General features: G+C 37.7%; 2 protein-coding genes across 4 annotated transcripts in view; both read right to left on the bottom strand.

The window, feature by feature from the left end:
• Positions 1-37: 37 nt before the first annotated feature.
• Positions 38-14815, bottom strand: LOC132110554 (isthmin-1-like). Its single transcript, XM_059517264.1, has 6 exons — positions 13986-14815; positions 8275-8490; positions 5466-5739; positions 3078-3221; positions 2853-2942; positions 38-1183 (listed from the first exon to the last, which is right to left on the bottom strand). Exons 1-6 carry the CDS (start codon positions 14121-14123, stop codon positions 666-668), a joined length of 1380 nt encoding a protein of 459 aa, XP_059373247.1. The 5' UTR covers positions 14124-14815; the 3' UTR covers positions 38-665.
• A 3200-nt stretch (positions 14816-18015) lies between these two features.
• The window catches only part of LOC132110548 (serine palmitoyltransferase 3-like), a 28250-nt gene continuing 18965 nt past the window's right edge, over positions 18016-27300 (bottom strand). Inside the window, exons 9-13 of one of the 3 annotated variants that reach the window (XR_009424659.1) lie at positions 25131-25257; positions 20870-21005; positions 19446-19575; positions 18722-18892; positions 18016-18481 (exon numbers count right to left, since the gene is read on the bottom strand). Coding sequence is in view for 2 of the 3 variants with exons in the window: in XM_059517254.1 (XP_059373237.1) it covers positions 18779-18892; positions 19446-19575; positions 20870-21005; positions 25131-25257 (507 nt within the window). In the remaining variant the exon portion in view is untranslated. Of the gene's footprint in view, positions 18893-19445; positions 19576-20869; positions 21006-25130; positions 25258-27300 lie in introns of all 3 variants that reach the window. The other 2 variants (XM_059517254.1, XM_059517252.1) reach the window with 2 other exon arrangements.

Raw genomic sequence — 27300 nt, 5'->3', positions numbered from 1 at the left:
GTTCCTATGGAATCATCTCCTGCAAATCTTACACATTGAGGGTCTGTGACATTTGATGGTTAATGTGACTATTTATTTAGCACACAAAATGTGTCCATACATCTATATGCACAAACCCTACCATTGACACATAACTATGACTCAATAAATATTTTGCAAGAATTATGCAGGACTGTTTTGTTTTTAGCAAAAAAGGAAAAGTGATACAACAGGACATTATATAGAAACTCTGTTCATCCAACTAGACAAATATATGCATGTTTACACAGGAACCTGAATACTGTATCCGATATCCTTAAATCTGTCCAAAGATTCCTGAGGAGAGGGCTTCCCACTGCATGTTCTCTCGCTGTCAGCTGATCATTGGTTGGGTGATTCCTGATATGACTTCCCTTTAGTTTTTTTCCCTTTTACTCCTTATAAAAAAATCTGATACCAAAGTAATATAGATAAATGATACAAAGAGAACCAAATGAGTTACTTTGGTATTATTATTTCCATGAAAACACCTTGAAAAGACCAACCATAGGTTCTGAAGGATGAAGATCTTCTGTGCTTGTTGTTGGCTGTGCCATCTGTTTCTCATAGCAAGTCCTGTTTAATCACACAGCCAGTTTTCAAAATGAGTTCTGCTTCTGTTTTAGAAAGTTCATACTATCATCAGCTCAAAACTCTCTGGCCTCCTCAAACTGTTTGTAGTAGTCCTCATCCTGAGGGTTTTCTGCACATTTCTGTCCATTATTAGGAGTTCGAGCCTGGTTGTAGCGGCTCCAGTCACCCTTGCAGATGATCCATGGTAGGATGTCCACTTTGTAATGCAGGTCAGCGGAGAACTCTGTGCTGATGAGGTTGGGCGTTCCGGCCCCTTTGCCTCGTGTGATGAGCTTCATGCTGTCGTCATAGCAGCAGTGCTGGGCCGCCAGTGTGGTGGATTCCAGCGTTAGCATGGAGCGGATGCAATAGCGAGCAGTGGGTTTGTAGATCTCCAGCTTCTCCTTTGGTCCGCTGGCATCCTTCCAGCGGAACTTGCGCTTTGTGGTGGCATCGTGGACGTCTGCGCTGCTGTAGGCCACCTCTGTTGGGTAAAAGCAGGGGCAACTGGGTAGGTCGTTGGCCACTTTGCTCATGTATTTCTTGAGGAACTCACTCTTGCAGTTCATCCAACGTTCACAACTGTCTGTATCTGAGGAAGAGTATCCAACATCTCAATCAGAATCACATATATACAGTACTGTCGATGGCTAGAGATAAAAGGAATTTTAATTCCGTAATAGTTCCGATGATTATTCGCTTAGTACTTTTGATGAAGAAATATTTTAAAAACTACAAGAATTCACTGAATATTAAGATACAAAAAAAATATGAATATTAAAACACTAAATAATTTATTTTATAAATGAAAGAACTTAAATTCAGCATAACACATTAAGTTTCAATTTGTATGTGTTTGATTTACTAAAAATAGATTGTTCATAAAGGCCAAAGTATACTTAGTTTTTTTACGGATAAGCAAGGGTCTGCCTACAGTGCGCATAAGCAAATTTCATCACCAAAATAGTACGAACATACTGTACATGCACCATCCATTTTTTTTTTTTTTTCATTTTTGTAAAGTATGTGCAGGTCACACATGCATATTGACGTGGTTTTGCACTAATCAGTTGTTCCACAAGGTAGCAGAACTGGTCTGGGCCATTGTTTCACAGTAAAAAAACTAATGCAAAGAGACGGAACAACAGCAACAACAAAATAGCGGAGACTGCATTGACGTACGGCCGCATTGACAAGGATTATAGGATAGCAGCAACTTCAGTTTAAAAGAGTACAAAGACATTTGTATTGGTCATAACTTCTGGAGAAAAACAAATGCTGGACAAAGATAAAGCTCTCTAGAGTGCATGTGTCGACTAAAACCGCTGGCATATGCATACAAACACAAAGTATGTTTTGTGCTTAAAGTGCCCCTTTAATGCCATTTTGAATATTGCCTTTTTATCCAGTGTGTAATGTAGCTGTATGTGAATGTAAGCTATCTTTAAAGATATGAAGCTAATAGTGCACTGTAAATAATGTTATTAAAAAAAAAAAAAAAAGTCTGATTCACCTAACCGAGTCATCTGGAAATCAGGAATTTGAATCGCAATTTCGTTAGGGGTACATGTCATTGGGTAACACATTTTCCTAATGCCCACCTATGTTTCTACGTTGGCCTGCCGCCAACTGAAAATTTATATTATGAGAAAACTAAAGTGTTTTTTGACCTTGCATGCATGTAACATGTTGTATGAGACTCCCAAAACAATATTAGGAACCTGAAAATGGCATAATGGGGCACTTTAAAGACTCATTTGATCGGGAATTGGTACACATTAGTCATGCTCTATGGTTTTGATTGACTTAAAACAGCACATAAAATTGTTCGGATTCCTGAATGAACCTATCTTATGAGTTGTTTTTTAATTAATCAAAACCATACAGTACAACTAGTAAGGTCATATTCATGTATGAATTACACAAGTTGTGCTGTTTGATTTTGATTTACTGAAAGAACTGGCTCATTTGTTGAAGAGCAAGACTACAACAGTAGAACTGTGGATGCAGTAGCATCGTTGTGGTATGTAAGAAGCATTTACCAATTCAAGAAATCTTATTTATTATAGGTTTTCCTACATTTAGGATAGTAAGCTAGAAGGTTTTATTGGTGTATTAGAAAGCTAATATATATTCCTTTCTCTCTGCGTGAATTTGGCACAATATAGAGTTAAAAGGGTAAAATTATAGAGTTAGGAACTAGTTTTGCTTGCTTTTTAGTGACTGGTTACCCAAGTGGTGTTAAGTTACAAAAAACTTACCAACTCCAAAGAGCTCAGTTGCATTAAACTCTTCAGTGCCAGCAAGAAGGCTGACTTCTGTCGCTGCTGTCTTGAAAGCATCTTCAATTCCTGTACATAAGAAAGTGGATCATTCAGTGACGTTATTTCAAAGTATGTTTTGGTTGCATATGCCACTTGGTTATCTGGGAACAGAACTTTGCTTGTACAACTTCCAAAGGATGGTTCAAAGAAAGCCTTTCTTACCTGGGCAGCTGGGCATGTCACATGTCCGTGACTCTGTGGCTGTGCAGGCATAGCCGCATGATCTGGTCCGCTTCTGGTTACCATTTCCGCAGGATACGCTGCATGGCGCCCAACCACTCCAGTCACCGTCCCCGTCTATGTAGTCTATAATAGAGGTAATATATTTATATTAGGGCTGGGTAAGTTAACGCATTATTATTATTATGAAAATCTGTTGCCCACTGGCTCAGAATACCCATACAGACAAATCATGGATCACAGGAGGGGATGCGATCAAATTATTTAGGCTAAACATTAGCATTCACCAACCACTGTCCACTGTTAGTTTTAACAGAAAAGAATGCAAAAGAGCTCGTAATCACGACTTGATAAATGGGAAACAGGAAGTTTCCGACAGCACGTGAAGTCATCAGAGAATAGCTTGCTCTGCACAGTGGAGGGCATTTTGTGGTTTATTATTTTGAGTCGTATGGGACGCGGTCCTCTCACAATATATTGCTTTACACATCTATTGCTTTTACCGCTTAGAAATATTCACGCAATCATGCAGCATGTATCAGAAGATCTGCGCTCCGGCACGGTTAGCGTTCACACTCACTCATCTCTATTTAACTGAACCGCACTCTTGCCCACCTCTTCCAGCCGAGCCAGGGACTGCTAAACGGAGCGATCACACTAGTTAAATGAACCAGGCTTTGGGGGTTAAGATTGCCTAGTGTAAGCACACCCTAATTATTCTCCCGCATCTCGCACACACGAGTCTCTACCCACACATCAAGTGTTGTCCCGCACCACACTCTGCTGCGATGGGTACCGCGAACATGCAGGTCTCTAACAGGGAGGTGCCTGTTATAATGTTATGATCAAGGCTCTGGACTCTGAGCATAACTTGTTTTTCTATAACAAACTATAAAATATTTTCTATAAAAATGTTAATGTCTTGGCAGTGACAAATAGCTTGTTTAATATTTAATTTAATTACTTTAATGTTATAAGTTAAGATTTAAAATATTTTAACTGCTACTATGTAAAAGGAATACTGCTGTAAAAAAGCACCTTATTTGTGTAAAGTGTTTGCAAACCAAATGTTATTGCACTTTTGTTCATATAGCAGTAGGCCTACTTTTCAATGAAAAAAGTGCACAATACACTACTTTTGAATGCATTAGTTTTGTGCAAAACAATGTGATTAATTGCAATTAATCGCAGACAATCGTGCGATTAATCGCGATTAAAAAAATCTTCGTTGTTGTCATATATTAAATTTCACACATTCACTGACACTTGAGTGTTATGACATGATTTCAATTACAGGTTATGTTCTACTGTCCCATTGCATAGTTCTAATACAGACCTTATGTTTCAAATACCTGAGGCACTCAAACTCTGTCTGCTGGCCTTTATCATTAGCATACCTCTCTAATTGGCTCATACACATGGGAGTAATTGAATGAATAAGCCGAGCCAAGCCAATTTCCAACTACTTTTTAAACTTCTTAAACTACTTTTTTCCTTCTTCAATCAGATAATGAAAGAAAAGCAGGGTGGCTACTTTGAAAAGACTAAATTATAAGGAAGTTTTTATTTGTTTAACATTTCGTTTGGTCATTACATAATTCCAAACTTTTCTGGTAGTGTATATACACACAAACCAACCAAGCCACCACAATCTATATTCCCTGATAAGAGAAAAACAAAGACCTTTGGTCTTAAAAACACAACATTGCTTTCAGCACCGTTAAACTGCGTGGTCACAGTCGAGTGCGGGCCAACTCACATGCAACAACATGTCTGAAACCCACACGAGCCACAGCTCCCCACACACCGCTAATGGAAATGAATGAACCAATCAAGGGCAGATATGGCAAACCCTCAAGAATGAGTCACGGCCACTAAAGACCACGTGTTAGTCATGAGGAACATTTATATAGAGAATTTTTAACTTTGGATTGGTCTTACCTTAACACATAATTCAAAGAGAGTTCCTCTCAAGCAAAAGTGTTTAGGCAAGTGGTGACAGGGTAAGAATGCGTTTGAAAGGAAGTGCAGTCTCTGACAGCAACACACATTCACTCATTTAACTCCACTTTAACAAAAAAGACAGAAAGAGAGCTATTAGACTGAAGGAAAGATCTGGATTCTCTCTCTCTCCTGCTTTGATGTTCAGGAGTGTTTTCTGTCATGTAGACAGACTCTGCCACACATGAATCTGTCTCTTACAGGAAGCACCCTAGAATCACATACTCCCTAAGAAGCAATGTCCTTGTTTTAGTGACAGCGTAAATCTTCTGACGAGTAAATTACAGATTGCATCACCTCATGGCAGAGCCATATTTATGCTTTGCAGAGCCCTTCATTAAGACATACACATGTTTGTCTGCAACGCACCATATTCAGTCTGGGATCTGCTCCCTGTGCCAGCAGACCCTCTCCGCTCCCAGTCTCCAAGTGGTTTGACGAAGTTGCTGTCCTCCTTGTTGCTCTCGTAGGGGTAATCCTGTTCGTCGGGCCCCTTTGGGGTGGACACGGAAGATGAGGACGAGGAAGACGAGTGCTGCCACCAGTTCCTCCAGTTAGGAGTTGCCCTGCCAGGCTTGTTTTCTTTGCGTATTCCCTTTTCTGGCTCCAAACTTTCCAGGCTGTCCACCACTTCTATGGTAACCTAAATATTTTAAAGGATACCATCATTAGACATGTTTAATCAGGCAAATTTCAATTATTATTATTATTACAGGGGTTTATTACCTCAAATATATAATATGAATTAAGATATTCATGCTTACTTAAATAATCCTTAATTAAAATACTTCTATTAATCAAGGACAAATTACATTGATTAAAAGTGACAGTAAAGACATCAATAATGGTACAAAAAAATATTTTTCAAATATATGCTGTTCTTTAGAACTTTCTATTCAAAAAGAATCTGTTTTCACCAAAATATTGAGCAGCACAGCTGTTTTCAACATTAGTAATAATAGGAAGTTTTAACAGTATATCAGAATGATTTCTGGAGTAATGATGCTGAACATTCATCTTTTACATCATAGGAATAAATTACATTTTAAAAAATATATTAAAATAGAGAAAACTGAGAAATATATTCGAAATTGCAACAAATATTAATACTGATTTGATTGTATTTATGATTTGTCTGATAATATTTTCACACTATATATATATATATATATATATATATATATAATTTTGATTTAAATAAATATTCATTCATACACATGGCTGTTCAAGGGTATACATAAACTGATAATATAAATTAAAATTATTATTAAATTATATATTTATTATATTTAATTTTTATTTTATTTATATACCCTGTATATACAATTACTGTACTGAGAGAATATTTTTTATAGATATATTATAAATACATAAAGTAATATGGTAGTACCATTTGATTCTATCATACCTCCAATAATTTCCTTTTGTAAGAAACATTTCACAAACATAAAACTAAATCAAACACTGCAGTCTGCATCGGTCCATTTTATTGCAAATCTAATTTGTTTACTTGCACATGTTGAGAATAATCATACAGACCAAGGGTGTTTGTTGTTCTGAGAGAGGGTTTTTGTGGAACATCAAACAGTGAGGTGTAGTATGATCTTCTGGAGGTCCAGATGGACGTTGGCTTAGGTCATGGTCATGCTCCGTGACTCGCTCTGAGAAGCTGCCACTCTGCAGTGACACCCCCCCCCCCCCCCAACACCCCACCAGTAACACATGTGCCTCCCAGATTGGGGCAAGGGGTGGGCTCCCCTCTATAGCCTCTCTTTCTCTCGCTCTCTCAACCTAAACATCAAGTTCAAAGGGCCTCTCAGCCTCCTTAAGACCATGAAAGCCAGATGATACTTTGGATCAAAGATACCCATACCCTCACCCCCCACCCTCGAGACTCTCTCTCTCACACACACACACACACATACACACACACACTCACACATTAACCATATTAAAACATATTGACCATTCCTGGTTAAGATTCACGTTTTAACTTCTGATGTAGATCAGGCCTGTGGTGGATTAGTTGGCAGCCAGTGCTGTGCAGGTGATTGTGGTTACTAAGACTCGGCTAGGTGAATGCTAGAGGTTGTGTGTTTGTGTGTGTGTGTAAAGAGAGAGAAAGCAGGGTGACCAAAAGGCTCTCTTCTTGAAAAGAAGTGCTGATGTGCATCAGGGCTTTCTGACACTTTCTGTTTGCTGAGATTTTACTTGTGCTTGGTCAGCCGTGTCTCCTTTAAAAGTCGTTCTGTTTGTCCACAGCAAAAAAACAAAACAACAACAAAAAAAATTTCTTAACAAATATTTTTAACCTGTTGACTAATACAAAAATCTAGCCATGGTTAAAACCTAGATAATTTTTTTTGAGAAGCAAAATGTGTAAAATAATTAGAGAATATACAGTATCTTTCATTATTTTGTTTTTTCTTAAATTTTATATACATTTAATTTACCCAAATTCTAAGTCTCTTTCTTACCTCATTTGCAAATAGTTATTTTGTTAGATTTGTGCTTAAAAATTATTTGCCAATGGGATAGGAAAACAATCAGATTTTATCCATTATTATAGGTGCTCAATTATTAATAATGGTTTTTATTGTTATCAATGTTGAAAACAGTTGTCTGTTTTTTTTTCAGAATTATTTGATTCATAGAAAGAACAGCATTTCATTGTCTTTACTGTCACTTTTGATTTATTCAGTGTGTCTTTGATGAATAAAAGTATTAAATACTTAAAAAAGTACTTTTGAATGACAGCGAATCACAGTTTACATAAAAATATGATGCAGCAAATGTTTTCAACATTGATAATGATAAGAAATGTTTCTTGAGCAAATCAGCATATTACAATAATTTCTGAAGGATCATGGGACTCTGAAGACTGCATTAATGATGCTGAAAATTCAACTTTGCATCACACAAAAAAAAAAAAAAATTGTTTTTAAATATATGAAAATATAGTAATGTTATTTTAAATGTAAATATTTCACAATATTACTGTTCTTACTGTCTTTTTTTAACCAAAATATATAGATTATACAAAGACTACACAATGTGTTTATTATGTGAAAAAAACGTATTATACATGAATACTAAATATATTATGTGGACACGTGTGAACATTGCAAGTGATTTGGTAAATCTTAGGAAAACACATGGATTCTGAGCATCTTCCTACCTGAATATTGGGGTTTTGCCCATTTATATCAGCTTTGGAAAGATCAGGGAACTTCTGCAGGTCCAGCAGAAAAGCCCCTGGTCCATCTCTCTGCAGGCTGCCCCCTGTCCCGTGACTCTGAACCCAGGGCTGAGACGGTGAAATATGAGGCACTCGGGACTGTTTGTCACCCAGCCTCAACTGAACGGAGGAACTGCTTTCTGCATTGACATTATTCTGCATAAAACAATAACAGAAACCATAGAAAATTAGACCAATTGGTTTTTGCCCCAACATTTCAGAAATATATTTTCCCTTTTAAATGATTTTTATCATGCTAACTATATATGCAAGTTGCATTTTTTTGTTTTTATTTGCATATAGTTCTTCCCTGCTGTATCAGAACAAACCTGTGACCCAGTTTTTGTGTGACCCACCAGCTGGCTCACAGATAATCAAAGACTTTCTGAACAAAGATAAATGTCAAAGGAAGCTGTTGAGTGTGAATCATCCCTCTGTATATAATTCTTGACTCTTTGTTGTCACGGATTCAAAAATTAATCTCAATTTTCAGCTTGTTTCCACCCTGACCTCAGGGGACATTCTACAATTGATGTCAGACTCAGTGTAGAAGTATATTTACACTGTGTAACTTTCCAGCAAGAAAAAAAGCACCATCCCGACATAGAGTAAATATGGATGAGGGTGGTTAAATGTGGCTAATGCTCAATTCACGCAAGCCTCAGTCAGATTTAATTGACAGAAGGACCGCATTAGAATGGAATGGTGTTCGTAAGCTAGTTCAAGTTAATCATCTATGATCATTAGTTGCTCTAGATGTTTGATAAAATTGACCATAAGCTGGGTTTTGACAGTCATGGCCAACCTTAAGTGCCTTTCCCAAAAAAGCATCATTGGCTTATTATGGTCGCAAGGTCCACTGAACTCTATTGGTAATGACGGAGTTTACGACCATAATTGCTTTTGGGGAATGCACCCCTGGTTAGTGCTGGTAGACAACGTTGGACCAGTAATTAACCAACGATTTTTTTTTTCAGGAAGGTTTGTTCATCGAATATGTTCAGGAAGTTAATCAACAGGAAGATCAAGGACTTTAAGATATAAACTTTTCGACAATGACAAGAAACACTTACCGTATTTTCCGGACTATAAGTCGCACTTTTTTTTCATAGTTTGGCTGGTCCTGTGACGTATAGTCAGGTGCGACTTATTTATCAAAATTAATTTGACATGAACCGAGAGAAACGAACCAAGAGAAAACATTACCGTCTCCAGCCACGAGAGGGCGCTCAGTGCTGCTCATTGCTCCTGTAGTCTACACTGAATACATATAGCTCCGTCTCGCGGCTGTAGACGGTAATGTTTTCTCTTGGTTCTTGGTTCTAAATAAATGCGACTTATAGTCCGGTGCGACTTATATATGTTTTTTCCTCATCATGACGTATTTTTGGACTAATGCGAATTATACTCAGGTGCGACTTATAGTCCGAAAAATACGGTACTATTTTACATATTCCTACCTAAACACCAGCTTTGTTTTCTTTCCACCTGAAGGGTGCGATTGCAACCTAGACATCTTTAACACCCCTTTAACCAGCCATATGTTCACAAAAGAGACCTTACAGACAGAGATCAAGGGAAACAATACTGGTTTCATCCAGCTCAGCTCAGAACTGTTTGTTTACACTGAGAGAGATTAGAGACATTAGCAGCTCCACTCACTCAATCTCACCTCAAATGGCCTAATTACCCACAGGTGCTACATTGCTCCTTATCACCCATAATATAAACACACACAACAGAGACTTTCTTGAGAGAGCACCATGATAATAGCCCACCATTTAAAGTCTACAGAGGGACAATTCACCAAAAGCCTGACCTGGTTACTTAAAAGAATATATACAAAAAAAAAATATTTTATTGTAATTGTAATGTTTTTATTATTTTTTTTTTTTGGGGGGTGAGTTCAGCTTGAGTATTGCTTCAGAAGGCTTTGAATCGTAAGTATTACGGTCATGATATTTTTATGCTTCTTTTTTGTTATTACTCTTATAGTATGGAAATATACACTATCGCTAAAAAACTTTAGAGTCAGTGAGATTATTTGTTTTTGAAAGATGTTTGTTCAGTGTCACATGATCCTTCAGAAATCATTCTAATGGTGCTTAAGAAACGTTTCTTATTTTTATCCACGTTGAAAACAGTTGTGCTGCTTAATATTTTATTTGGAAACCATGCTACTTTTTTTTCAGGAATAAATAAAGTTCAACTGCATTTATTTGAAATAATCTTTTGTAACATTTGTAAATCTTTAGAATTTATAAATTGTCACTTTGGATCAATTTAATATGTCTTTTCTGAAAAATAACTATGTATATACATTAAAAAATACCAGTAAATCATGACAGAATTTTAATCATTAGGTGAACTATTTACAATTGGCAACATAAATGCTGTAACCACAGATAATATTGACCCCATGACCTCTGTTGTGTTTCATATGTGCAGCCACTTGTCTGATCAGAGGCTAAAAAACAAACAAACAAAAATTAAACTCCTGTCTGTTTTATGAAGTAAAAAAAAAAATTATTTAGTATGTTTTGAAGAGATGTCAAAGCCTAGTTTCTGTCTTCCCTCAAGAGAGGAGTTCTGGCTGCAGTCCTGCACTCTTCTAGTCTGGAAATAGAAATAGAGTGGAGCCCATATTGCCAAATTGTTGTGCGCCTCACTGGCTGACAAAAAAATACGCTTTTCCCTGTCAAAGAGGTTTGTAATTGTTTTCCCTTCAGACTGCCAAAGCATGTGTTTGCTGTCACATACACACAGAGGGGGCAATTACTCCACAATTGGACAGCTATAAGTAGCTTGTAATCATGCATACTGAGCTAGACAATAAGATCAAAGGGCACCATCCATCTTTTGTCTCTCTCTCCTCCCTCTTTTTCACTCAAGCCATTTTATTTGGCTGTCTGAGTGCTGTGTACAGCAGTAGTATAGTGTAGAATGCATTTCGCTTCATGTAAAGGAAACAAACATCGTACAACAGTTTTGGGGAACCTACTTTGAAACTATTGTTTTCCAAGCTACTTGATTTTAAAGTGGTTTAACTATTGTAAAGCCACTCTTTTGAAAAAGTAGTTATTGAAAAAAAAGTTGCTCAGGTCAACAACAAACAAAATCTTTGAATCGCTTTCCAAACTGGTTCATTTAACTAAACTTGCCAAAACAACATGGGCATGTTCGTGTTAAATAATGAACAATATACTCTTCGGTGTTTAATAGCATGATGGTAATGGATTAAGGGCTGGTTCTAAGAAAGTCAGTGACATTTATGTAATATTTATCATGTTTCGATGGTTACCAGATATATAAGAAACAAGAAGTCACCGAGATATCACAAAAAAACACCTACTTTGTTAATCAATCATCCTGTTAAAGCAATGCTTTTGCAACTTTGCCAGTTGTGTGCGGCTTTAAATAAGACTACCATCCAACTGAAAAGATCAAATAAAATAATAAAAATTAGATATATATATATATATATATATCAGATTGCTGGAGATTATTTTTTAGGAATAAATGGACCTAAGACACCATGAACAACTATAGTCATGACAGAACATTTTACAGTTCCTACAAAAACCTACAAAGACATTACACACCATTCTTCAAACCGCATGGGTTTCTAACTAGGAATACAGACACAAGGTTGACATACAGATGCCCCTGTCACATTACAGACTACTTCCACATCCTGCTTCCTCTTCATTCCCCTTGCTTAAGGAGCATGACAGCATTTCAATTAGGAGCTTCTCAGGGGGTCTTCCCTGGAGACTAGACAGGAAACGAAGGCTAAACAAACTGCAAGGGCTTTTCAATGCGACACCTGTATGAAGTTCCATCTGCGAGGAAATATACACCTTCTTGTTGTCTGGACAATTATTTAACCCAATTTTCAAGTTTGTTTCTTGTTAAAAAAAAATTGTCATTGAAAACCCTGCTCTGATCCGTGAATATTAGGACTACTAATTAGGACATGTCTCCCTCAATATGAATGCAAAAAAAGGGGAAAAAAAGAAAGAAAATGTGTTAATATTAATATTTAATGTATTAGCCTATACAGTATTTAATTTCTGGTAATTATTATTATCTTTTCGTTTCTTAATCTTAATATTATCATCAAATATAACATGCTGGCCTATGACACTGTAAATCCTATAGATTGCATAGTTAAAAAAGGGGGACTGTTTAAAGATTTGCATTGTTGCTCATAGTTCTCTTACTGCATCTGTGTATTATGTTCTTCAAGATCAGAATCTACCAGTGAGGCTTAATTGGTCATCACCAAACTCTTCTGCCTCCAGTCCTCACTGCTCCCCCCAACTGTCCTCAAACCTGATTATGTTTGAGTCTGTGTACATTCCAGACATATTTCCAACAGCCGTGTATGTCATAAACGTGTTCCCAGAAAAGTGAGTTCTGTCCCAAGACTCCACACAAAACCACACACTTGACCTCCAGCTAAACTGTGAAGACTCGCTCGGGATTCATTCACTTCCTTTAGCAGCCACTGACTTCAGTAAAACCAGTGAACAGACTGTTAATACAAACATTTGGATTTCAGCTTCTGAATAGTCAAACAGCTGTTGAATAATTGTATAATAATAAAAAAGACATAATTTAACTGATCAGGTTAATCACATTGCTGCTGATATTCCAATTCAAGAGCCACCATAGATAAACACACATTCATCATGGTGTTTTGCCAATGTTTGCAGACTGACAAAAGCATCTCAGTGTCATGCTAAAAATACATCAGAAAGCCAGCCGCAGGTTTTTAATGCACCTAACAAAGCCCTGTTGATCTCAAACCCTTCTTGACCCTTGGTCTGGTCTCTGGAAGAATTGCACTTACACCGTAAACAGATGGCAATACTCTTTTGCACAGACTCATTAAAGCCAGGTCTAATCTCGGCTAATGGCATTAAAGCAAATCTAAACTTGAGAATATTTTCTGTAGCTCTGAAGTCACCCTGTTCTGTTTTAACGGGCTACAATCATGCTGTGCACCAATGCGTTGAACATGTAGGATCTATATTTGCCTTTCCTCCTTTTTTAATCTTGGCAAATGCACAGTTTAAAGCAAGAATATAACAGGATGCTTGAGTGACACTGATGAACCAGTGGTGATAAACGATAGCCTCCAGCTAGTCAACTAGAGAGAAAGAGACCATCGCTGACCTTGGCTGAACCCCGGTTCAGTTTGAACAGTATATGCTTCAAAACCTGACTAGATAGATAAAAAACAAAACAAGGCATGAATGTGCAACATTACCAATAATTATGTTATGTTTGATTTACTATCTATCTATCTATGCAGTGATGCAATTCAGATATTGCAAAGTTATGTTTTTCATTTATTTACCATAAGGCACATAAACTCAAATCAGTCAAATGAAATTATATTTTCGTACTGGCGACACAGTAGATTTAGATATTTATTTATTGAGTGTTTTATTTTGTCTTGTGAATTTATCTGGAAATGTACCCCAAAAAAATCTCATTATGGTAGCCTATTAAATAAATTAATGTGAAAAACCTTAATGGTCTTACAATAAGATTTTACTTTCTTAATGCACGATTTTGGAGAGACATATGATCTGGACGTGTTTTCATACAATTCAACCCGTACTGAGTTAGTATTAACTCACCTCCGCCAACCGCGAGTCCTGCTCCGAGCTCACGGTGTCATTTCCGTGCTGCAGCGGGCTGCTCCGCAACACCGTGATGTGTAACGTCAGAAGAATGAATACCAACAGCAACAGCAGCTCCGCCGCCAGCCGCACCATTCTCTTCACTCGCGCGCTCTTAGTACCCTGCGCCACTGCCGGGCTTCCGCTGCCGCCTCCTGCCGCTGCAGACACTCCGATCTCCGGATCCGCCGCGGACGAGGAGCCGCCACACCACTGAGGAGCCACCTCGGGGTCCAGAAGAGCAATACCCACGGGAAAAAAAGATTAACTGCCTAGAAATGATCTCAAAGAAGCCCAATCACTCCACGTTTGAAAACGGACCAGGGATCTATAGCTCCTGTTCTTAAATGTGGTATAATCCTGATATCCAGAAATAACTTGAATTACCTTTAAAAAACAGAAAAGGAAATTCCACAAACTCCAAAGGTGTGTACGATTCCATTGAGCTATTTACTTTTCTACTTTAACATTAGTATAAAATGGAAAAGCAAGCAGATGTTGAGATACAAAGTTTTACTTTTTCATTGAGGAAAAACTTTTGTGCGCAGGTAATTCAGGTACACTGGCACAAGTACACAATTCTGAGACCCTTAAGCATTCTTCTTATGTTTGAAAATCCAAATTTCCCAGTTCAAACAACTTCAAATTCTCGTGGTCTGTCCTTCACGTCTAATATAAAACTTCTGGTTTGGGTACATTGTTGCGCTCCTATGCGTTGCGCAAAGTGCTGTCATCCTCTCCAAATGCCAATGCGTCTTTAGGGATGAAGTGTAGTTCACTATAAGCCAATCTTCAATGTGATCAAGAGCCAATGTTCCTGCCAATGTTCCTCCTCTGACTAACTTATCTGAGCTGCCCTGCTAAAGAGGGTGTATGAGCTGCTCTTGCGCAAGAGTATCCACATACACCTTCTGCGTTAAAACGCGCTGTCAAATAACACACGACACCACAGCTCAATACTACTGTGTGCGCGCGTCCGTGTGTTCCCTTCTGTCGTTCTGTGTCTTTAGTCCAGCACAAACACAGTCAGACTCGTGCCCACGAAGCCTTTGGTGTTTTTATATCCCCCTTTTCTTTTCTTTTGGTTTGCTGTCACTTACCCTCCCCACCGATTTAACCCTTCATGTCCCATCATGCCCCATGTGCACTCATCAACAGAACACCAAATGTCTTCATCTGTCCTGTGTTGCTCATGAATACAGTGGTGGGGAATAGTTGACACCCACACATCGAACACCCCCCCTTCCCCCCGCCACCACACACACACACACACACACACACACACACACACATATATATGTATCTATAGATTACACAATTAACAAAAGTAAACCAATTTAAGAGAAGTCTGAACAAACGGTTTAATATTATAATTAAGAAATACGGCTGGATAAAACATGCATTTTGAAATTAGACTTCTAACTCAAAACCTTCTAAGTATTCTACTCTATTCAACATTATTTCTGCAAAATACTTAAGTGGTTGAGCATGATTAATTTAATTTAAAACACTAACTAAAAGTGATTAATGGGTTTCAGTTTGTAAAATCCTATAGGCTTGGTTTTGTTTAGTAATTATAGTGCTAGTTAACTTATTGTGTATTCTAAGTTGAGAGGTGATGTAAGATTAATGAGGGTTTCTTTCCCTCCTCCAAATTTCACACAGAACTGTGAGATGAAGGGGACAAGATGTGTCACAATTTGCATTTGTTTGTTCTTCATGGGGCGTCTGAATGCCCACATCAAAAAAGTGCGACACATTTTGCAAGCTGTTGTCATGAACGTGTATTGTGTGGTTCAAAGGAGTTTTTTTTTTCAAGAATACTTGAACTTTGAAAGATGTTTGTTTGGACGGTCTACTTTCTGATTAAGCAAACAAATCTGCATCGATGAAAAGGTGGTATGCAGAGCTAAATAATTATTTTACACTTCACATCTCAGTAACATTTCAAAATGATCTCATTTAGTGCTGTTGATCAAGTAGAAAAAGGGAGAGGAATCTGGCAGGGCTCAAAATACTTTTGCAGTTAGAGTGGCACACAGACTTGCAAGTTTCAAAGGGCGGATGAGCCAATTCGTGGGGCCCCTTTGCTGATGGTCAGTGCTTAGACAGATGTTTTCTTGGAGCAGCACATTGCTGTGTTGGTAGCAAAAGAGATGGAAAGAGACTTGACATCTGTTCTCCAGACCGGCTAAACCCTCTGACACACAGGGTGGGGGTAAACTGATGGAGAGAGGCCCATCCTGTTGTGCGTGTTTGTGCTCTTCTGCTGAAATGTGCGTCCGTCCTTGATTTTCCTGTAAACAACAAGGATTTTTTCCCAAGTTGGGCTGTTAGAATTCCTGAACGTCAATAATCAAAGAATAAATCATTAATCTGGGTTTTAATACCTTGCGGAAGTGATAGCTCATGAGTTATCCTTTGCAAGGTTCAGATTTTTCAGTTGCTGACCCAGATTTGACTACTACACCACGCCACCCCACCTCAAAGACAATAGTGAAGGCTGGATGTTCTTCGCAACAGGGTCAGATATTAACCTGGGTTTGGGGTGAAAATGCCACTAAAAATACCACAGACATTAAAATGCCTCCACAGTTTTAACCTGCTGCCTAATATATGATAGATTTCAGAATATATAATTCTTCTAGGTCAATCTAGTCATGTTTTGTGCCGCAGCAGATATTGCAGTTACCTATAGCTGTCAGAATAGTTAGCGAACTATGAATGTGTGTGTGTGTGTGTGTATATATACACACACACAAAAAAGTATTTAAAATGTTGGGGTCAGTCAGTTTTTTCCTTTTTCTTTTATTTTTGAAGAAATTAATACTTTTTTTCAGCAAAGATGCTTTTAGTTTATCAAATGTGTCAGTAAAGACTAAAAATATTAAGCAGCACAATCGTTTTCAGCAGTTATAATAATAAGGGTCATGTGACACTGATGACTGGAGTAATGGCTGCAGAAAATTCAGCTTTGCCACTGAAAATATAACATTACATTTTAAAATAAAAAAATTTAAAATTGCAATAATATTTTCATATTTAAAAAAATATATATATTTCACAAGTTTAAATTGGTAATGTGTGTATTTATTTATAGACAGAATTAATAATTTGGTGATAAAAAAAAGTATGCCTGTGTGTTGGACATCTATAATAACAAAACATTGGTTGCTAAATGGTTTTTTTTCCCGTCTATTTGCAAATGTTTTCTAGTGCAACAATGAACTGCATCCCTGAAATCAAAAACACGCATTTTCCAACGAGTCTAGTCTACAAGACACCAGTTTCTCATCTTAGCATTGAGAAATCTTCATCACTATGGTGTTGGTATTCTTGAAATAACAAACATTGTTGAAACACTTGAGTGAAACAAGTGCAAACTAGATCCCATCTGTCTGTAGCATATCATATGTATCGGTCTTGATTCCTCCCAGCTTTAATCAAGCGGTTACCCCACACCTGCGGAATGTGCATCTCTCTACTAATTGCTAGTTTAAGGTGAATATTGGCCTGTGTGCAACATAGTTGGCATGTTGAGCTCCTGTGCGCAGACAGCGATTTTTACGTCTCTTTCAAACGAAACAATCAAGTTTTGTCTTATTCAAAGCGGAGAGTTTGGTAAAACATGTGCAGACACTTTTATTAGCACAAATAATTTTGCAGCAAATGAAAGAGGTAATTACTACATGCTTTGGTGTTTACTGTGGTAAATACAGTTTCTATAGAGACCATCTGAATGTGGAGGTGCATGTTAATATTAAGGAAGGAAATTGTAAGTTTTGAGTCTGATTTCTCTTAACGAATCAGATTTTTCAGTCTCTTTTTGAAAAGTGTAACTGTTTTTGAATTAGAAGTTATTCTTTGTTCCCAGTCATAGTTAACCAGATGTTTTTATTTCTGAAGAAAATATGAGTGAAATAAAATCTAAAATCATGCAAATGAAAAGTAATGCATCTGAAATTTGCAAACAAATGAGACAAAACCATTTCAAACTTTCCAAGCAAACATTTGATTTATAAGTACAATCAGTCCATACATTTTTTTTTTTTTTACTGTTTTATAATTAGAAGTAGTTTCCTGCACAAAAAATGCAAATAAATGCCTGTCACTGTACATTTACAGGACTGGGATCTGCAAGATGCAATGCATGGATGTTTAATGACTATGAATGAGCAGCGCTGGGTCTGAACCACCCAGCTTTGTTCAATCTCTTTCAATTAATGCACTTGCTGATAACACAAACACACAATCCAGCACAAAAATGGAGGTATTTCATCAGTCCAGGAGCAGGATGAAAAAATAGGGCCACTTCAAGGGATTTCTTATCCACGTCTAGAGTTTTGATGTAGGTCAGTGTTAAGGGAGTTAATTATTTGATATATTTAGAGCAGCTTTTGATATATGTTCTGTAAACACAGCCGTTGCGGATCCTCCCTTTTTCCCACAATCCCCTGAGGAAAAAATAATTTAAAAAACTTCACAAAACTGTGAAACGGCAGTTAAAAAAACAATTAAATATGATTTTACAATATATAAATACAAAAGTCCATGCCTCACAGCAGGACAAACCTGAAAGAGCAATAACAAATACTGCACTTTTTTTTTTTTGCTTTTTGTGAAAAAAATAATTGTCCTGTGCGGAACAGCAAGACACTTTTTTTTTTTTTTTTTAATTACCAAGGTATTCACACCTTGGCAGTCCCTCAATGTGGACAAGCCATCACACTCACGGTGATGACGATGAGTGATTAGCTGTCCCGCTCAAAGTCTGTTCCATTATACAGCTCCTGCCGATGAGAAGGTCTGTGACGGGAGAACTTCACCCTGATGTGGTCTCCAAGTTCATCAAGGCTCTGGAGAACCTGGAAGGACATGGAGTGAAATGTGAGGCTAAGATAGGTTGCTATTTTCATTTTTATTTTTTTTATTAGGAATATATCTGAGATGAGTTATTTAACTTTTGTGGCACATCCTAGTGCCATGTTTGAGGCATTAAACCTCCTTTGGGTCAAAAAAAAGTTCCATAAATCAAATAAGCTGAATAGGTGTTCAATCAGTTTCATGCATCACAACCATGTAGTCCAACTGATTTCCATTCTATCATAACAAATAATTTTTTTGAGCCGGTTCTTTTTAGTGACCCAATCAGTACAGCTTACTGTATCAAATAATCATATATCATATATAAACTATATCATAAGGAATTTTTATATTGTGCATCCCTATTTAGAAATCTTTGGAAATATACTAGATTTCTAACTTTTTAAAGAGTTTTTGATGTTTCTTCTTGCCTGAACACTCATTTTCATTTCAGTAGACTTGTTTAACACTAACAGTTTAAGAAAACAAAACAAAAGAATACCATTTAAGATAGATAGGTCTCTCTGTGAGATGTTGGGTGATGTAAATTATTACCTTATCAAGCATTTCTCTGGTGTGGGCGGCAGACACACAGAAGCGAGCCCTGGCCTCTGCAATGGGTGTAGCTGGGAAACCTACAACTACAACACCAATCTTCCTCTTCAACATGGCCCGTGAGAACTCCCTGTGTGCAGATGATTAACAACTTTGTTACGGATTTTAAGTTTACACAGACACACAAACACCAGCAATGTACTACTGCCAAGCAATCAAATGTTCTAGAACAGCTTGCAGCTTCAGTTTTTTTTTTTTTTTGTATGTTTAGCATTGATGTTATGATTGATGGCATAAAACAAGTAGAAGTCTTCACGCTAACCCTGAAAACATTACATGCCTTAATGCTTGTTTCCAAAAACTTTTTATGCATTCAAGTTTCCAGATGCTAGCAGTGCTCTTAGTATGAAAATCTTCCTTACAAACTGAGACTGTGATTAGATAACACAAAGACACCTCCTAACTAGAACTTAAAGAAGAAGCATTATGCAGGGTAAAGCTGTCGAGATTCCTATTCACTGGGAGTTTGCACTGTCTGCTACCTTTCCTCACCCTTTGAGTGAAGGGAAATCCATTGTAAAACGCACAGCTGGACTGTCATTTGCATTAGCCAAGTGGGAGAAAAAGAAATAGATTGACAGGGAGAGAAAGGCAATGGCAAAGGTATAATGGAGAAGGAAAAGATTGAGAGCGAGAGGAGGAGAGTAGGCCTCCACTTTGTCAGCAGAGACAACAGCAGCAAGAGAACAGAGCGGTGACGAAGAGTGAAAGCTTGATTTTAAAGGCCTCACAGCTGCCATCGTCTTTGTTGGTGTGCCAGGAAGCTGTTATCTTTGGAGGAGTCTGAAACGCCTGTGCAGTGATGAGCCTCTCGCGTGTCATGTTTTCTTTCTGCCTCTTGTTTTTTTTACCTCATCACTGATTCATGGATCAACTAGACCATCCAAGATGGCTACGGTCCAACGTCTTCTTGAAAAGACCACATAACCTTCTTTGCACCAGCGGAGATGACTGCAGCTTTTGTTGGGGTGTTCTCAAGCAGTCAGTATGTTTTCCACATGGCATTCAAAGCTACCACCTTTGTAACCCAATGTAAGGGTCGCATTGTTGTTTTATTGGCAGCCCGAAATGTGGGCAGGTTCACAAGTTTAAAAAGGGAATTACTATAGTGCCCAGATAGTGGAAACTGTCCTTAATCACAAAGACAATGCACAGATGCAAAAAAGACTCACAAAGAAGCACAATATTATTGCTTCTTGCTGGCTCAGTGATCTAAGCTGATGGTTTTCAATTGGACTAAATAGGGTTTGTGTAAATGTGAGATGCTGTAGTGTAAACCTGACGCTCTTTTATACATGTTGGGCGAAGTGGATGCTGCCAAAATTGGCAGACCGAATGGGTCGCTTGCTTGGGGAGCTGCTTACCCAACTTTCGAAGGTAGATAGAGCAGGAGCGGTACCACTGGAGAGTCCTGGTTACCGTAAACGATGAAGCCCATCTGCTTCAGCCGAGATCTTAAGTAGCGCGTGTTCTCAGACAGCTGCCGAACTCTTCGCTGGCCTGTGGGGAAGATGCAGACAGAGGCGTCATCAGGAAGAATTTATTAGCTTTCATTGGAAAAGGAGAGACATAACTATGAGTCTACAATAAAGTAAAGGTCATGATTTACAATGGAGCAACTACAGGTCAAAAAAAAAAGTGCAAATAATCTCAAAGGGCTCCTCCACTGGGACTGTATCTGAAGGATCTGATTGTCCTCTGCATGAGAGGGATGCAGACTATGAAAGTCTCACTTACAGTATATTCTGCGATTATTTATAGGCCAATTACTAAGGTGAGAATCAAACTTTATAGGCATAAGTTTTGCACTCGTAAACATTTTTGAAAATTGGTAATCCTGCAGTCGTCAGAAGGAACACAAAGGACCACGGTAGACAGTAAAACATAATCAAGTGGCTGACAATACATTGTATATTACCATAGTCAATCTGAATTGTGCAATGGTAAATTATTTTTAGACACTTCTAGTTGTAAATCTCCACTAAAGACCTGGTGACAATTGCATAAACACAACCACTATGTCTTAGGAAGCAGTCTGACAAGCAGTTAACCAAGATATGATCAGTCTTACTTTTCAGATTCAAATTAGAACAGTTTACCTTTTTATGTCACTGAAATGTATGACCAGTCCCAATCAAAAAAATCTAGATGACTGAAGTAATACTAGTTTAAGCAGGAACATATAGACTATTTACCAAAACAGTAAAATATCATCTTAATCATTTATTTGTGCACAACCTAAGTAATATTAATAAACTTACCATTTTGTGACATCACAAGCAGCACATCTATGCACCTGCCTCCCAACAGTCCCCACAACCTGAAGGCCGCGACCCTGATGATTTTATCATTTATTCATTATAATTAAGCATGAACATAAGCTGCTTGAATCTGATGGTAATTTGGAAAATCACTGAATTGTTGTCATGGTAATACTACAGTAATTTGTAGCTCTCAGAGAGTCTGCGCCCACTCTGCGGTAGCATGAACGCTTAACAGACCATGTCAGGCAAACCATAGAACAAATATGTCTACAAACTAGTCCTAAAAACAGCTGGCACAAAGTTTAGCCCACTTCTTTCCAATTATTTTGACAACACTCTTTGCCTGCAAATTTCATAGTTGTTCTACTTGAATATAGTTGAAAACACTGGGAAAATGGCCAAGGAATTGCAACATAATGGAGTGGCATAAAGCCATACCACCAGCAGTTATTGCTCTTACAAAACAGTCTTAGCAATTCCTTAACTTTCCTTTTCCTAGACAAACTAGAATGTATACATTTAACCTTTTGTTTCTGTAAGTATAATCAAGAAGAGAATATAAACTACTATTAGATCCCCTTAAGGTTATAGGCTAATTGTATGTGAAAGGCTAGGAAAGGGGCCCAAAAGAGGCGACGGGAAATGACATCATCTGCTCTGCCGTTCAAATCCCAGAATTGCTCTTTTAATAGCCCCTCATTAAGACCATTAAGTAGTTAAGTGGGACAGAGCAGACCCATTCATAAAATAATCCAAAAACATAGTAACAAAACAAAAACAGGAAGAAAACAGCAAACCAATAAATCATTACAGACGTTATGTTTTCATTACATTTTGAAGCTCATTTCTGTACTCTTCAAAACGCCTCATAATGTATGTGTGTGTGTGAGGAGTCAGTCGATGTGAAAAACAGTACCAGCTGGTTTTGTTTTGTCAGGCTGAATGGTAGACAAATGTCATCCTTTGCCAAGACACTCTTGGCTTGTACATAGGATACAATGGATTTGGCACACAACTGGAGACTGGAGTAAACCGAGAAGCATGGACTCAGTTGCAAATGGTACCATGTGGTTAGCAGTAGCGTAGTGGTTACTGCTCTGGACTAATAATCTGAACTTTGGTGGTTCGAACCACAAAGAGATAATTCTAACAACTTAATGCGATTGGAGACACATCAGTAGCTCAATGAACATCAATACTTTTCACTCTCTGTCTTGTTCAGTTTATGTCTACCTCTCATTCCCCGCTCCTTATTTAATTGTGTGAATCATGCAGTTCTGTGGGCTGGCCAGGTCCACCTCCAGCTCTCTTTGGCTCCATGGAGTTTTTGGAAAACAACAGCATGCTTGCATATAATTACATGCAAACCGATTGGCAGCTATTTCAAAACGAGGTGGGCTGTAAGCACATAAGACCTCATGTCAGCAGAACGAATACAACTGCTCTGAACTTTCATTACATTAGAAACTCTTCAACAGAAACGCTGAACACTGGCAAACTCTAGAAACAGCAGGTGAAGCTCAAACCAAACAATTAGTCATGGACGCAGTACAAGTTCAGATGTAGCAGGTCTTCCGCTCCCTATTGTGTTGTATTCAGAGCGGGATGGAGAATTGTAAAGCGAGCTCTCAGATCAGTGTGACTCACCCTCCACAGAGCTGCACATCATGCTGATAATGACCCATAGGCGCCTTGTCCAAATCTGATGTAGACATCACAGTATTCAAACAGCCTAGAGAGATTCTCTTCAGACAAGTTTGGACTAGAACCCATTGTCCAACTGAAGCGGAGGAGTTTTATTTGAAACAGCTAGCTAGTTAATAAACTCTGCATCATATCCATGTCTCAATTTAAATTAAACAGTTTGGCTTTGCTTTAACAGTCCTGCTTATAAATATATGCATGATTCCACAATTCCAACCTTTTTATTTTTAATGCTTCTAATGCTTACTTTTTATTCATAAAAATATTTTTATTAGCCAGTTGAATTGCTCTTCTGTTGACTTACAGTACCTATCAAAAGGTTTTTTGTTTTGTTTTGTTTTTTTATAAAGAAATTAATACCTTTATTCAGCAAGGATGCGCTGAATCGACTGATACTAAATAATTTTATGTTACAAAAGATTTATATTTCAAATAAATGCTGTTTGAACTTCATCAAAGCATCCTGAAAAAATCTATCTACATTTCCACAAGTAAGAAAAGTAGCAAAGTAGCAAAATTCCAAATAAAGCAGCACAACCTTTCAACACTGATAATAAAAGAAATGTTTCTTGAGCAGCAATCAGCACATTAGAATGATTTCTGAAGGAACAAGTGACACTGATGACTGGAGTAATAACTGCTGAAAACTAAGCTTTGCCATCAGGAATAAATAACATAAAAAAATATATATATTTAAAATTGTAATCATATTTCAAATTATTATGTTTTTTCTGTATTTTTGATCAAATAAGTTCAGCTTTATGTTTTTTCTGTATTTTTGATCAAATAAGTTCAGCTTTGTTACACATAAGGTTTCAAAACTTAAAAAAAACGTATCCACCCCAATTTCTTTTTAAAGTAGTGTGCTGAACTTAACTCTACCATTCAATGCAGACCGAATCCCTTCCTATCATGGTGTGAACTGAAGTGAAACTAAAATGAAACGCAATGTATTCTCTAAAAACATAAATATATGGATTAATGCATATCAAAAACAGAAGACAGCTTGGAAAAACCCTTTTAACAGTGGAGCCATTCTACTGACTCTGGAAATATGTGACCTTTCCTTGACTAAAATACTCTTTAAGCCAGTCCTATTGCTTTATTAAAATCTGTTTTTAATGAGTTTCATCAAATTCATTTTATATGGTTATTAAATCCATGTGATTTCTCTTCCCTATCCGATTCCCCACATTTAAGGAGAAGTGTTGGGTGAAGAATTTCATTTTCTTTTGGCATTAGAATGACTGACTGGTTTGAAATCTGGGTCTCAATGTCTCTTCTGACATATCAATTGTAAAGTTGTCTTGTGACTTTCTTAATAAAAGATGGCCAGTCCCTTTCATGATTTTACATCTTAGTATTGCTTCTATAAAGTGTCTATATTGTCTATAGACAATATAGACACTATATATTGTCTTCAATACCACGACTTAGGTGCCCTTGAGCAAGGCATCGAACCCCCAACTGCTCCCCGGGCGCCGCAGCATAAATGGCTGCCCACTGCTCCGGGTGTGTGCTCACAGTGTGTGTGTGTGTTCACTGCTCTGTGTGTGTGCACTTCGGATGGGTTAAATGCAGAGCACAAATTCCGAGTATGGGTCACCATACTTGGCTGAATGTCACTTCACTCACTATAAAGTGCTTTGTTGCTTACCTTCGGTCGTGCCATCGACACCCATGATGCATTTAATTGCCCTGATGATCTGCTCCACGACAGGTGGGGACATGGCAGTACCGTACACCGCACTGTGAGAGTGGCTCCTCAAATAATCCACCAACTCCTGCAGAAAAACACAACACATCCATCATCAAAGGAATACTTTCATAATTGACTCATGTCACTGAAGTTCAGACATTCTGCTTAGGATCTTCTTTAGTGCTTCACAGAAGAAAGAAAAAAATACTGAGTTAAAAATAAATCATTAAATTGAATACATTTCATTAAAAAATTATTGCATCAAATTGAAAAAAAGTGTGTAACGGTGAGAAATAAATGACAAAAATGTTGGGGTGAACTATCCTTTTAACTTTTATTGTCAATGTTTCACAAGCTGTTGTAGTGTTATGGTTAAAGTTAGGGTTTGTAAGTTTTGAACACTGATTTGGTGGGCAGTGAAAAGTGTATTGTGCCCTTCAGCATGATATTTAACCTCAGGATTGTTCAGAAGAGGTGAACCTGTAACAAGTGATTTAAAATGTCTACATGCATGAGCAGATGAACCAAAATGCTGTGCTGTCCAAATAGAGGGAGCTACACCACTAGAGGGAAATGAAACTACACAGCACACACCAAGACACTGATCATCCAGTGATAACAACAGCTGCTCTATTCACTGGCATTGTATAAAATCTGTTTGTTTGTTACTGCTTATACAGAATGTTAACAAACTGCTTGTATTGGAGTCCCTGAACTGATTATGCTACTAGCAGATCTATGAGGCAAACAAACACACATGGACACTTATACAGGCTTTTTTGTACAAACTATTACAGCTGTCATTCAATAGGTTGATACTTTGTTTATTACAAACAAGCAGTTTTGGAGCTTGTCTATTCTGCATCCATGAAAAGGCTTCTGAGCAGAAGCCGGGGCCAATATTCAGCTCTTAATCTCTGTCCTCAGACATCTGCATCCACTGTGGAGGGGTGAGAGGAGGGGACGCACTTCGTGGTGCACACAGGCCTCTGCATCCAGATGTGTCCTCTACTTTGAGGATGGGGGCGAGGGGGTTTTTAGGAGAAAAATCTGCAAAGCAAACATCTGCTTCCACTTAGAGTGCAAGATTTGCAGTGCTTTAGGTCCTGGGAGCATTGTGGAAACGGCATAAGATAAGTCAGTTAAGAGAACGTGTCCGAAAATCCACCCACATCTGTGGAGTGAGGGACTGGCTGGAGCCGTTTGGCGTCTCTCTTTGCGAACCTCCCACTGTGCCTGTGTACAGTGTCCTTATTGCTGCTGAGAGCATGTGTTTTACTCTGCTGCTGCTGAGTACCTTTATAAAAAACTGCAAACCTACTGGAAGAGTGCAGAACAAGTATGACTGAAAAAAAAGGTCTGCTGATTAGAAGCACCAAAAATTTTCAATTACATTTTTCAGCAGAGACAATTATAGAAAAATAGCATTATATATATATATATATATATATATATATATATATATGTGATTGTAATGACTATCTGTCTATATATCTATAAACATTTGTATTTACTCTAATAAAATAAATAATCAGTAAGTGGTTGATGTTTCGATGTAAAAATCTGACTCATTTACTTTATTCTAAATAAGCCAATATTATGATTATGGTGTTTATATGAGTTGGTTTTAGAATATTCCTTTCATGTTCCTGTTTTGCATGTTATCTTAAATAGTTCGATTAATGGCACAATACGTCCCCACGTGACGCCATCTGACGTCCCCTCCAGAATTTCACGTATAAACATATAGTCTTTGTGATGATGCCAGTTTTGGGTGTTTCATTTTTAATTTTATGAAAGCTTCAAGTGCAGGTAATTATTTGTATGTGCATACAGACGATGGCGGTGTTGAAGCTCTTTTATTTGCCATCAAACGATTGACCACTGCCGTGTGTATCTCGTGGCAAAAGGCGGCGAAACGTCCTGCACGACAGTAATGATGTAATTAAGGTGCTTAGTTGTTTATTCTGCACTTCAGTAATGCAACTAAAATAGGAATACTCCACATGTCTTAATTTGATTAGTGTTTACTTCGATTATGACTTTAGCTGGATTAAGTTCAAAAATCTCTGTTTACATGGTAAATTCTTAATCAGAGTATTGTCTTAATATTATTCAAATCGGAGTG

Source organism: Carassius carassius, chromosome 30 (assembly GCF_963082965.1).
Source record: "Carassius carassius chromosome 30, fCarCar2.1, whole genome shotgun sequence".
In the NCBI taxonomy this organism is placed as follows: domain Eukaryota; kingdom Metazoa; phylum Chordata; class Actinopteri; order Cypriniformes; family Cyprinidae; genus Carassius; species Carassius carassius.
The sequence above is the reverse complement of the archived record's forward strand: the minus strand, read 5'-3'. Positions and strand labels throughout refer to the sequence as shown.

What these genes read in the sequence shown, in the direction of transcription:
- LOC132110554 (XM_059517264.1), bottom strand. Translation starts at nt 14,123, where the DNA reads ATGGTGCGGCTGGCGGCGGAGCTGCTGTTGCTGTTGGTATTCATTCTT. An exon ending in CAGATCCCAGACTGAATATG is followed by an intron (nt 3,222 to 5,465) that starts GTGCGTTGCAGA and finishes CCTCTATTATAG; the next exon opens with ACTACATAGACGGGGACGGT. An exon ending in TGACATGCCCAGCTGCCCAG is followed by an intron (nt 2,943 to 3,077) that starts GTAAGAAAGGCT and finishes TCTTATGTACAG; the next exon opens with GAATTGAAGATGCTTTCAAG.